The sequence below is a fragment of the Berghia stephanieae genome, chromosome 15 (genome assembly GCF_034508935.2).
Source record: "Berghia stephanieae isolate SIO BIC M18660-M18661 chromosome 15, UCSD_Bste_1.3, whole genome shotgun sequence".
Classification (NCBI taxonomy): domain Eukaryota; kingdom Metazoa; phylum Mollusca; class Gastropoda; order Nudibranchia; family Aeolidiidae; genus Berghia; species Berghia stephanieae.
The window spans coordinates 12203052-12217586 of NC_088374.1; the positions used below are offsets into that span (position 1 = coordinate 12203052).

General features: G+C 37.5%; 1 protein-coding gene across 3 annotated transcripts in view; it reads right to left on the reverse strand.

Moving 5' to 3' along the window:
• LOC144960311 (neprilysin-like) overlaps positions 1-14535 on the reverse strand; it is a 115933-nt gene that overhangs the window by 54579 nt on the left and 46819 nt on the right. For all 3 annotated transcript variants that reach the window (XM_078893367.1, XM_078893368.1, XM_078893366.1), the window contains 5 exons: positions 13644-13787; positions 12346-12435; positions 8798-8931; positions 5749-5842; positions 1740-1853 (listed from right to left, as the gene is read on the reverse strand). In XM_078893367.1, coding sequence (XP_078749493.1) covers positions 1740-1853; positions 5749-5842; positions 8798-8931; positions 12346-12435; positions 13644-13787 — 576 coding nt within the window. The remainder of the gene's footprint in view (positions 1-1739; positions 1854-5748; positions 5843-8797; positions 8932-12345; positions 12436-13643; positions 13788-14535) is intronic.

Below are 14535 nucleotides of genomic sequence, written 5' to 3' on the forward strand. Positions count from 1 at the left end.
TCATAACCTAAAGATATCATAAGCTAAGTTATAAATAACCAAGAACAAACAGGCAGAAGATTTACAGAAAAAAAAATATCCCCTGTCAAAAATACAATCACAAACCAAAGAAGCAGGATAGGCTAGTAAAGAGAAGAAGAAACGACATCACTATCGGATCGTACACCCATGCGAACATCATAGGTATATGATTCAAGGGTGATGCTCCCATCCAACCACCCGCCATGCTGTAAGAGAACATTCAAAATTGACTGAGTGATGTAAGAAATGATATAGTGAATAAACGACTAAAATGAGTTTTAAAACACTCTGTGTTACTTCTCATATCCATGTATACATAACATCGTACATAAAATTTGGAACAAGAAAACCATATTCACCCAATTTGGTGAAAGAAGGGGGAGCAGGAAAATTCTAACATATTTTGAAATTGAACTTGGATCATTTACACGTAAGTCTAATGCTCTAGCAGTTGAGCTAAGTTGAGGCCCAACACACAATGTCATTTAAAATTAAACATTAGCAAGATAATTGAAATTATGCAATTTAAAAATCAAATTAACTCATCATTGAAAAAAAAAAGAAAAAAAAATCTAATTAACAATAAAACCGCAGCGAAATATTACGTTTCAATAACAAGGCTAAAGAAGTAATATCATTATTACCTGACCTACCGCGGAAAAATAATCGTTACAAAATAATGAAAACTGAAGAGTAAATGAAACTTACCTCATTTCGTAGTAAAACTTGTGCCTTGTGAATCACACCAAAAAAAATTGGAAGTTTATTGCAACGTTTTTTTATAATCCTGAGGTAATTACAAGTAATTTTATTTAAATGTTATAGAAAAATAGGTGAATTTGAATCACGGCTTGTGGAATAAGTACTGGAGGTATTGAAATAAAAGTTGGACTGATGGAAAGAGGAGGTCTGCGAGAATTCTTTGCATTTGGGTGTAATTGCATCGTCACGAAGATCGTGAGGTTAATTGGTACAGAAATCATCCATTGGTATCACCCAATGCACGTCAAATCTACGTTCTGGGAATTGATATCGGCTGACCGCTGTTGACCCCGGTTACCTGTCGGGTGAGGTTGCGTCGGCGCTCGGAACAGCGGGAAACTAAACGGTCAGATTTATAGTGCAGTTTAGACGCCGTGTAGAAGCTGCAAGAAAAAAATTGCAAATTTAAATTATATTAGAAATGAACACGAGTGAGAGGATGTTTACCAATTTGACATGACCTGATCTAACTGCTATTTTAGAACCCTTTTTCAACTCTTGAAGTTTTCTGTATCGGTATAGATCAGTGATTTCATATAGTAGATGATGGTATAGATAGAATGAAGTTGACGTCACTCAGGTCTTTGTTATTGTTTTCTGCCATCCATGTTTATGAGTAACTCTCACAAAACATTATAACCCAGACTATAAACGGTCAAGTTTACACATAGATTTATGTGTTGGTAAGTTATATTTCCGGATGGCAATGTTATGAGTTTCTTAACCAAGTGCACACTATCTATATCAGTCACGGGTGACATTAACTCATTCATTCTGGGGTTGTTTTTTTATTTCTTATTTTCGCTCTATTTATGTTGCTTTACTTGTCATTCTTCTTATGTGTTTTGTTATTTTCGATATATTTTGTAATTTGGGCGCGGGGGCGGGGTTGGTATTTTGATTTTTGTTCTATTAAAAAGTTCTTTGGGTATTATGATGGAAATGCAAACACTTACAAAAGTCTTGACTTTATCTGTGTATCGAGTCCTTGCCATCAATTTCGCCATTCCAACATTGTAGAGATTTTCTACGAGTTTTGTACATCTTTCATTCACATCAATTTTTGCTGTCTAAAAAAACAATGAATATTTTTTAAGTAGACAAACATAAATAGGAACACTAATTTATCAATGGCAAAATTTGACATTATCCGACTGGAGGTGGATATATTCGGCAGCCCCTTGATAACGCATCCTGAGGCATCATAGGGTTGCCTTGCACATCTCAGTTGATTAGATGTCAAGATGGATTGGCAATAATTTAAAAAGTTGAACCATTTCGAAATTTAAGATCATCTCAGCCACAACTTCTAAAGGTTACCACCTAAAAATCCACTTTTGTTTTTTTTAAAAAGCCTTTCTATCCATTATTCCACTCCAATGGAACAAACTCAGTCCTCGGACAAAGTCCTGTGAAAATGTATCATCTTTCAGTAAATTTCTGAAGACTGATATTTCTTCCGTAAGGATTATTTTTCATGAAATAGTTGTTCCTTAGATTAATGTGGATGTTTAGGTGCTTTATAATTTCATTATTTATTTATTATGTATTTATTATTATTTGAAAGCGAATACCCAAAGATCAAGAGGCCGAAGACTGGAATTTGCACAAATGTGTGTTTCTATGAGAAGGATGTTTCCAATTTGCCAAAAACGAATTACTGACAATGGAAACGACGTTTCCTTGTATTAATCAAACAGTTCATGGAATTCTTTTGGCTATTCGAATAGTTACTGGGTGGCTAAACACGCTTTGATACAATCCTCATAACAGCGATGCGGTGCCCGCCAAGGATGTGTGGCGTCCCATTATCTACTCAAACTCTACCAAGTAATCATAATGAGAAGTTTTGTTTGTTTGTTGCTTTAGGTCTCTTCCAACACAATTGAGGTTATATGAGAGACCGCTGAAACAAAAAAACAAGCAATCTAACAAAAATAGTACAAATGTAAATCAAAATCATAACCTAAAGATATCATAAGCTAAATTATAAATAACCAAGAACAAACAGGCAGAGGATTTACAGGAAAAAAAATATCCCCTGTCAAAAATACAATCACAAACCAAAGAAGCAGGATAGGCTAGTAAAGAGAAGAAGAAACGACATCACTATCGGATCGTACACCCATGCCAACATCATAGGTATATGATTCAAGGGTGATGCTCCCATCCAACCACCCGCGTATATAATGAGAAGTGTAAATGGTTATAGCTGGTATTAACGAAAGAGTGATAATGGAAAAATATAATCTCCTAGTGAACTATAGCAGGTCAAAAGACCACGTCTAGAAGCTTGAAAAAGTATGTCCATTTTGATAAAAGTCTATCATAGATGATAACGACTAGTGCCGCGCTGAGGACCGGACCGAGGACCGGTCCCACGGTCTTTTAGCTGTGAACCGTGGTCCAGTCCCAAAGAGGAAGACCGCCGGCGGTCCTCACTTCTTATCACCTTTCAACGGTCTCGCGCCATACTACTTCCCCAGCGATTCGTTGCCTCGGTCCTTTGCCTATCTTCCACCAATCACCACCCATCCCACTTAATTAATCGCACCCACCCCCCTTTGCCATACACTAAACGACACAGACGACCATAGAGGCAGACGACCACCTCCCTCCACTCCGCAAACCGCCCTTTCGTGTGTGAGATGGGGGAACAGGAGGCGCACGCCTTGGACGATTCCATTATACGGGGTAAATTTCAAAATTTACTACACCATAATGATCGCAATGACAATGATCTATGATGAAGGCATGACCCCTCTTCTCTAATGGGTTATTGTTTGAAATGTATGTGACTACTAAAGATGTGTGTGTGTGTGTGTGTGTGTGTGTGTGTGTGTGTGTGTGTGTGTGTCGAACCTAGCAAGTTGCAAGTCTGATTTTTTGTTTTCTTTTGTCCATCTCTTGTCGCCACTCCTTTCTATCGCATTGTTGTCATTTAAAATAATACAATAATATTAAAATTTCGTTTGGTGTTTTAACTAATCAAGTAATATGAGTTTCATTAGTTTCTTCCGTCCAAAAAAACCAGTTTTAACGTCTGCATTTTTAAAAGGTCCAATAGAATATTTGGGGACCCCGATAGCTCAGTTGATAGAGCACTCTCTTTATACGCAAAGGGCCAGAGATCGATCCCGGTGCAGTCGATTTTTTTCTGAATCCCTGTCTACTCAGCAATGAATGGGTAGCTGAGTTTGTTAGATCTGGCGAAAAGTCACCATCGACCCCTCTTATCACCTCATCCACCCCCTCTTATTATAACTTCACGTCTCTCTCTTACTCTTCAATGCTCGCTGCCCTCTAATGTGTGTGTGTGTGTGTGGGGGGGGGGGGGGGGGGGGGGGAGGGGGGTAGGAGTTGCGTGTGTGTATCAACGCCACGAACAACTCGATCAACGCCTTGGGCGATGCCATTATCTCCGTTAATGGGGATAAATTTCAAATTTTATTAAATTATCGAAGTAACAATGAAGTACGGTGAGCAAATAAAGAAGGCATCACCCCTCTTCTCTAATTAGGTTACAATTTGAAATGAGTGTGACTACTCCGTGTGTTTTACTCCTGTAGGCCACGGTTTTCATCGTGTAGCGGTCTTTAACGGTTCAAGAATGAACGGACCGGTCTAGAGACCGGTCCTTGCGGTCTTCATTTCCCAAGGACCGTAGGACCGTGGTCCTTAAGCTTGCCAAGGACCGCGCCGCACTAATAACGACCATTTGGCTCCAGATCTAAATTTGGTTTGATAATTCTTGACTACCAATGTACCAAACACAATGCATTTATGTTCATATTATAGAAATATTTAAATCCCTGCTGAAGTTTGATGAGCTAGTTTTGATGAAGAGGAATAAAGTCCAAAACATTCACTTATTATCGTTGAGAGCATTAAATATTTCCCCAAAAAAATGCTGATTTAGTAAACTTGTTCTTCTATGTGGTCTTGCGGTATAACACTCGCATTTGGATAGGAAGGTCCTGGGTTCGAGCTTTGCTCGGGGCAAAGTTTAGTCCTTGGAAAAGGCTCTTTACTCGCATTCTCTCAACGCACTCATGTGTAAAATGAGTACCTGATCTTTAAAAGCGTTGTCTTTGTCGGAATATATAATATTGCCAAACAGGCATCATGTCACGTTCAAGATGTTACGTGTTGCTGAATAAGAAGAGGAAGAAGACACATTTATCGAATTATATTATACAGTTTCTGGGTCCGTTACAATGGCATAATATTGACTAATCTGATGTATGCTAGTACAATGGCTTATATATTTGATTTAAGACAAAATGAATGCAGAATCCAATACAAACAACCACATACATAGACACACACACGCACACACACACACACACAGCAGAGGCCGCGTCACGAAAACAAAGATGAGAGAAGTAACTATATTATTTAAATGCTACAGTGCTCGTAAGAAAATATAACGATAAGTATTGACTTGCAAACTTCAATTTCTTAGACGAAGAGAGATACGTTTCGAGTTTCCCCTTCATTCACCTTACCGAAGCTATTCACACATATCTTATTCTTTCTTAGTCTTTTATTTATCGTGTTTCATTGATAAATAGGACATCCGAAACGTCCACAGTATATGTCTTCGTTTAATAAATTGAAGGTTACAATTCAATACTTATCGTTATTTTTTTTTTCCATCGAGCTTCAAGCAGAAACATTTTCACGATAGTGATCGTAATGAATTAGAGATGATAACGTTATCCTCGTTCTGTCTGTCGATTTGCGTGATCGATCGATCTGCTGCGCAGCACTATTTGTGGGAATGCACAAAAATCGAGGGAGAAGTAGTGGTCGTAGATATAGAAGTCTGGATGGTAATGATGGTGATAGTAGTAGCATTAATAAGTCACGATGGATTGTTGCACATTCTGTGGATCAGGCGAAAAATGCTGGGCGATCGGGCAATCACGCAAATCGACAGAACTAGCTAAGAAAAATACGTACCCCTTCCAGTTTGGCTAAATGTTGTCGCAGTCTAGTGCTAGAGTATTTTATAATATTCATAGCGTGAAAGAATGACAATAGATTTTGGACCGTCCTGTGAAACAAAAGTAAATAATATGAATAAGACGAGAATAATTATGTGAGGCATTGTGGTCAATTGGTATGACGCCTTCGGATCGGATGTTCCTGTGGTGTTCGAATCCCGCTCAGATCGGCGCATAGTTGCATCCTTGAAAAACACTCTTTACTCACATTCTCTCACCGCACTCAGCTGTAAAATGAGTAGTAGTAATAGTAGTAAGCTTCGCAGTCCGAATGATGCTTGCTGAGAATTGTGTGATTCAGTCATGGTCGATAAGTATAGCTGCTCTCTCCTTCCACAAGTTGTTAATTGTTTCCATTCGTCACGGTCCTGGGCCAGAGTTTTGAGGCTGTCAAGATCTTGTTGTGACTTTATTACGGAGGGCACTGCAGTATTTCTTAGTTCTTCAGGGATTAATTCAGCCTCATCTGAATCCATAAATTTCTGATATGTAGAGAGGTCCTGGTTCAGGGTAGTTACTTCTGATGTTGGTGGTCTCCCTAAGGAAATATTCTGTCATTTCAGTTTGGGCTGGGATGTTATCTTCTAGACGTAAGATGTGACCAAATAGCCTCCATCGCTGTTCTTTTATTATTGTACTCAGGTGTTGGACCCTGGTTTTGTCATAGAGATCAGTATTTGTAATTGTCTCTGGCCAATAGATTCCGATTACGCGACGTAATTGTTCTTTTTTTTTGTGGGGACCCAGGTTTTACAATTATATGACAAGAGATGAAGTGAGTAGAAAAGTGCCAGAAGACAATAGAGAATAAAAACTTTTTGCGGCGGTGATAGGGTTTGAACCTGCGACCTTATTGGTACGACAACTCCGCCTGACTGGTGACAGCGTGACTCTACTGCATGAGCTATCCACGAGCCCAGAAAAATTAGTATCAAACTCAGGTCATTCATTACTAGAGCTCTCTCTCTCTCTCTCTCTCACCGACTACTGGAGACCGCGGGTCCAGCACACAACCACCGCAAAGTTAGCAGACCAGCAATTAAGCTTAATAGCCAATATTCTCAACACAAACATATAACATAGAAACAATTGAGACATTGAGTATGCTCCGATATATGGGGTGAATTTTTAATTCAGAAAAGTGAGTGGAGCAGGCACTTATCTTGGTAACAACAAGAGATGAAGTGAGTAGAAAAGTGCTAGAAGACAATAGAGAATTTTATTATATGTCAATTTTGGAATAATTAGTGCCTCGTAAATCTGTATTTGTTTATTCTCACTGATTATGTTATTTTTATTTCATACATTTTGGAATTGGTTGAATGCATTGGTGGCCAGCTGCTTTCGTTTTCTGATATCTTCATTTTCGTTGATCAAACTGCGTATATTCACGAGTGATCTTCTTCATTGGTGGTAATATTTTGGTCTTAGATCTTTCATAGCCGATTCAAGGTATATCGTGAATAGAATTGGACTCAAGCTGTCACCTTGAGGGGATCCAATTGAGGTTGATATTGTTGTGAATTCTCTGCGGGATTCAAATTGTAATGTAGTATTTGATAATATGTAGCTTATGAGCTTTACGTGATGTTTGTCCAAGAATGAGTCAAGGATTGATAACAATTTGGTTCTGCATATAGTGTCGAAAGCTGAACTCATATCGATTCCAAGAACAGTAAATCCTTCCTTATATTTCTCCGTTCTGGCTTTCAGTCATCGATGGGCCCATACTATGTCTGCAGTGCTTCTATCTCTTCTAAACCCACTTTGCGAAAGCGAAAGATATTCCTTTACCTTTTCTCTAATTCTGTTGAGCGTGATTGTGCTTAAAACGTTTCTAAGCGTGGATAATAAAACGATTGGTCGTAAATTTTCTAAAGGGCCTTCATTTTATTTGGTTTGTTTAGCAGAATAAGTTTTCCACTTCCAAGATTGAGAACTTGTTTTGTCTTATTATACATATCAGCTATTTGCATTCCTTCGTCGTCAAGACATTTTAGTTCTTCTGCTCTAACACCATCTAGACCTGGCGATCTGTTGTTATTGAGCTTTTGCATGGCTTAACTTATTTCTTGGGGCGTTATAGGCGTTTCAAGCAATGAATTGGTAGAATCAAATGGTTCCACTTCTTGAATGCCCCTGCAATTCTCAGTGTCATGTAGTACACGCTTATAAAGTTTATAAAATGAGCAGCTGTCTATTTACAGCCTTGTCCTAGCCAGGAACAAATTGTAACGTAGCCTAACAGCGTCGTGTTTCGTTCGACATGTTAAGTTTTACGGTTGGTTATGGACCCTTCGTAAAGCGCTTTGAGAATGTTAAGTGGACATTGTTTTATGTAGATGGTAATAGTTTTGTTAATTATTAATTATTTGTTTAACAAGATTTAACGGTATTATTATTGACAAATGAAAGTGATTTTCCGCCAGTAAATAGGAAGATGATATAGAGAAAGTATTGTAATATGGAGTTAAGGTCACCCCCCCCCCCCCCCCCTCTCTCTCTCTCTCTCTCTCTTTCTCTCTTTCTCTCTCTTCTTTCATTAGTTCTTTGTCTCTCCCTCTTTCTCCTTTTTTTATCATTCTCTTGAAAAGACACACACACATACACACACACACACACACATTCACACACAAACATCTTTCTATTTTTCAGGCTCTTTGATCTTTTAGCATTTTTTTTAAATATATTTTTTTCTAGATGTCAGTGACCGGACAAACGTCACATGTTTGTGTGTTGTTTCCCTCAGCGCACAGTTCAGTCCTTGGAAAAGCGTTTACTTACATTCTCTCCCCATAATCGGATGCAAAACGAGTACCTGGTCATCAACAGCGTTGTCTTTGTTCGAGAGAAAAACTTGTAATATCGTCTCACTGGCAACATGTCTCGTTTCATGTTACTGTTGGTCAGGGGCCATCTGTAGAACGCTTTGGTCAAGTTTTGTGGATAATTTTGTTTGTTTAAGTTTGTTATTTCTTGTTATTTATAGGTTAATTGCAACTTACCTCTTGTCAGCTGTTTTCAACACATTATTTAATTGTTTAAGGTAGGTTGGATAAAACACATTCACCCCTTGTGACTTCTTGATCTTGATATTGAGGGGAGCGAACACTTTCTGTACCACCTTCAGCCAGTCAATCTAATTTAAAAAAAAGGTAGTCCTTCAGAGCCATGGAGTGGGATTTTATCCCGGTTTCTATAGAGTGAAACAGATAATAGCAATATCCTGCTATCCTTTTGATATATCGCTAGTATATCGCAAAGAACTAACCTGCTACCCAAACACTGCTAGGTGGAATGGGTGGGGCGGGGGGGGGGGGGGGGGGGGGGGGTGTCAGAAAAACTCCTAACTGCATCCGGAATCGATCTCAGTCCCTGTACGTGTGAAGCGAGTGCTCCACCAACTTAGCTATTGGGAAACCAAAATTTAAAACTAACACATATTCAAGTCATTGTAATTACATTATACACCAGGCTATAATATTTTTGTCACTGGACTAAGTAATGAACAAAATTAATATAATAACTTCATAACTGAACAAAATACCAAACACGGAAAGAAGTGCCTGAAGCGGGGCTCTTACCCAGGACCTTCCCTGTGAAAGTGCAATGCCTTAACCAATCAGCCAATTCGCCTGCTGCCCCCACCCCATATATATATATATATTATATATATTATATATATATATATATATATATATATATATATATATTGGGGTGGGGGCAGCAGGCGAATTGGCTATATATATATATATACGAGGGCTCTTTCAGAAATAACCGAAAAATGCCCATTGCTCAGCAACCAGTGGAGATTTTTTAATTCTGTAAACGACATGATATTCCTTATTTCCTTACGGATATTCCCAGAAATTATGAAGTGCATCATTTTGCACAATGAATTTCTAGACGATTTTAAAGATGGCGGCCCACCTTGAAACTTGGTCAAAGGAGGAAATCAGAGCTGTCATACGTTTTTTGAACGCCAAAAGTCTGAATCCTACCGAAATTCATAAAGAACTTCAGAGTGTATATGGTGAGCATGTTATAAGCCGTACACAAGTCTATCACTGGTGTAATTTGTTTGAAGTCGGCCATTCCAACTTGACAGACAGGGAAGGGAGAGGGCGCGCGATAACTGCGACGTCAGAAGACAATGTGAAGCGAGTTGATGAGCTTATTCGTCAAGACAGGAGGTTGAAACTTCATGAAATCGCAAGCACTCTTGAAATTTCGGAAACTTCTGCCCATAGAATTGTATTTGATGAACTTGGCTATAGAAAAGTCAGCGCAAGATGGGTTCCTAAGCAATTGACAGACAATCATAAAGAACAAAGATTGGACATCTGCAGGGAACTTTTGAGAAGAAGCAAGAGCTCACGCAGGGTTCACGGGCATACTGCCAACGCCGGCGGAGACTTTCTAGTGTACGATGTGACTTTTCTTGACAGCATAGTCACCGGTGATGAGACTTGGTTGCACCATTGCACCCCAGAAACAAAGCAAGATTTGATGACATGGAAACATCCATCCTCACCTGTCGCGAAGAAATTCAAAGTCATGCGGTCAGCAAAGAAAATAATGGGAACTGTTTTCTGGGACAGTCGTGGTGTTATTCTGTTCGAAACCTTACAACCTGGAGAAACAATCAATGCTGCAAGGTATTGCCAAACTCTTGACAAGCTTAGGGAGGCCATTCGCAGAAAGCGCCCAGGACAGTTGACCAACGGGTCATTTTGCAACACGACAACGCTACACCCCACACAGCACGAGTGACGCAAGGTTGGCTAGAGAAATATGGATGGGAGATTTTGACACACCCACCACACAGTCCAGACCTCGCACCATCTGATTATCACCTCTTTGGGCCACTGAAACGTGAGCTGGCAGGAAAGCGCTTTGATGTCGATGAAGAGCTTGTTGACCATGTGCGGAAATGGCTACAAAACCTTGACGGAAATTTCTTCCGAGAGGGTATCTATTCCATGGTGCGGCGTTGGCAGAAGTGTGTCGACAGACTTGGCTGTTACGTAGAGAAATGAAGGACGAGTCAAGGTATGAAAACGTGCAAGAATTTTGTTGATAGCATAAAAAACGCGGATTTTACAGGCATTTTTCAGTTAATTATGAAAGAGCCCTTGTATATATATATATATATATATATATATATATATATATATATATATATATATATATATATATATATATATATATATATATATATATATATATATATATACTCACACCAAGCCAAACAGACACACACAACAGTATCACACACTAACTATGCAAGTTTTAAAAAACGAATTTGACATTCAACAAAATGGAATCAAAAATTAAAACGTGGACTTAACTAATCAAGAAGAAAATGCCTAGGATAAACATTTCTGGAAAAGATGAGTCTTCAGATTTTTCTTAAAATTTTCTACGCTGCCGGTGAGCCTTACTGACAACGGAAGCGATTTCCAAATGGTAAGTCCTGCTATATAAAAAGATATATCGCTGAAATTAGTAAGCCATGTTTTGACAATTGTAGTAGCTGGATCTCCGATGACTTAAGCTGACGAATCGGGGAGTATGGGACCACAAGTTCTTGAATGTAGCTCGGAGATCGGGAATTTAGTGCGTTGTAAGAAAAAAGGGCAGTTTTGTATTCGATTATGGCTCGAACGGGCAGCCAATGTATTGTTCTGGGCATAGCTTTTACAATTGTTTTGTCGTGTGGAATAATGCCCAGAACCATTCTGGCCACCCTGGTCTGTACCTTTTGGAGTGTGTCAACTTTCTTGTCAGGAAGGCCCACCAACAGCGAATTACAATAGTCGGGGCGTAAAAGAATGGGAGCACAAACAACTTATTTAAGTTGGTTGGATGGGGAAATCCATTTCATTCTTGGCAATCTGTTTAATTCAAAATTCATGGTCCTAACCATCTGGTTAACGTGGTGTTCTAGACTTAAAGAGTCGTCCAGTACAAAACCAAGTTTTGCTCTATCTGTTAGAGAGACGCGGCTGTTTAAAATAGACATACTATGTATACCAGTCTTCCTGAAAATACGGTGTACCACATTATACATTTCATTTTATTCCTCATGACTCCAGCGCCGCATCGACAAACAGCACTGTTCCACATGAAGCGAAGCCATATGCATGCTAGACTGGACGACAGACTTATACAGCTGCGTACCATCGTACCATCGGCATACATGAGATAATTCACTCCATGGGGCCCAATGGCGTGCTGAAGGGGCATAGTACACTGGACCTAGGACAGTCTTGTGGGAGACTGTAGTTCAATGGTAAATCAATTGACATCAACCAAGATTAATTGTGTTCTATTACCGAGATATGCTTAAGGCATTGAAGGACAGTGTATATATATATATATATATATATATATATATATATATATATATATATATAATATATATATATATATATATATGTGTGTATGTATCAATCGGATTATAAACATTAAAAATTACACATAGTTTTATGTGCTGTTATATTATATTCTTTTGGCGTATTTCACTTTAAGGCAAAAAATCAATATTTACCTGGTCGTAGTCTTTGTTCATAGCCTCGATGGTGGTTGGGTTTATAGTTAGATCAATATTGTGGTATCTGTCATATCCATTAATAAATTTCTGAAAGAATTATGAAATCAATATAAGTATTTTCGACAGGTATCAGAAGTAAATAGTAAGCCAATCAATGTACTAATTAATACTCACCTACCCTACATGTATGCATACATACATACATACATACATACATACATACATACATACATACATACAAACATACATACATACATACATACATACACACACATACATACATACATACATACATACATACATACATACATACATACATACATACATACATACATACATACATACATACATACATACATACATGCATACATACATACATGGTACATACATGCATACATATATATATTGAATCGTGTTGGATACAAATATGGTACGAATAGTGCTCGACATGTGCCTGAAGTTAATTGATACAAACTTTCCAAAAAATCACAAACTACATAAAATTATTAACAGGAATACCATAAAAATAAGCTACTCGTGTATGCGCAACATAGAACAAATAATTTCAAGCCACGACAAAAAAAATATTAGTAAACCACCGACAAGAGCAAAACCCACGCACCAGAAAATGCAACTGCAGAAATAAGGAAGATTGCACGCTAAACAAACAATGTTTAAAATCAAGTTTAATTTACCAAGCCACAGTCACCGAAACTAAAACAAGCAAGCAATAAAAATACGTAGGAATAACGGAAAATAATTTCAAAACAAGATACAACATCCACACCTCAACATTTAGAAACACTAACAAAAAAAAAAAAACATCCACAAAACTCATTTAACAGATTTGGAAATTAAAAGACAACAAACTAGACCACAACATTTCATGAAAAATTATATCTCAAGCAACAGGATAGACACCATCATCAAAACAATGTAGCTTATGCCTGGAAGAGAAATATACTGTAATCAAACACCCTCATGAAGCCACACTCAACACGAAAAATGAGATGTACAATAGTTGTCCACATCGACGGAAGCACCTATTAATCAACTACAAACCAACGTAACCACTTCAACAAGCAACCACACACAACAAACCAAACTCATGTAATACACAGGCCTGAAACATCGATGTAGACTGACTCCAACATTGGGGTAAATATTAAGATTTTATATATATATATATATATATATATATATATATATATATATATATATATATATATTATATATATATATATATATATATATATATATATATGTACATTCATATATACAATCGCATCTCATACCTCTTTAAGATTTTTCATGAGATTCATGACCGCTTTGGCATCTCTCATGGCCTTTGTTTTGTCGACATTTGGGTCAATCTCGGAGACAACATCCACATAATACTGAACAGATCTATTGAGATCCGGGTACTGCGGTTGGTCAATCTGGAAAAAAAAACAACTGTTATTTAATAATAATAATAATAATAATAATAATAATAATAATAATAATAATAATAATAATAATAATAATAATAATAATGATGATGATGTCGATGATGAATACCTTTTTTATAGAGCGGTTCTCTCTCTAACCCAAACTCTAACCGCTTTACAATGACAGTTCTACAAGGTAACAAGGATATGTAACAACAAAATACTACCACGAATTATGATTCATATTTTCAAATGTGAGTATTTAAACGTAAAAAGTCGTGATATGAATGTTGATTTAAATGGAATCCCTAGGTCACGGTATCTAATGGTGCAATAACTTCAGTTTTCTATGACTGTCATTTTCGACTTTACATTGTCCTATTGAAATATTTTTTCCTTACATTCAAATTTGTGTAAGACAGTCTGTGAATAATAGAATACAAGCTATATGAGATATTGTCATTATTAACTATTGTAAAAGCATTTAAAGTATATTTCCTATATTAAGCCTTTAATAAGATAAGTTAAGATATTATAAGTAGCGGAAGGCGTTTTTTAAATTCTAATTATAAATAATGAATCAGAAAACCTCAAGCGTGATATTAGAGATTTCCAAGAGTGAGGACCTGAAAAGTGAAAGGATTGTTTCCCTACCTTTCGAAAGTTTATTTAAAAACGAGAGCTTTTATATATCACAATATCAACCAAACGTGCTCAAAGCGCTTTACAAATGGTCCCTGACAACATCAACACGTAA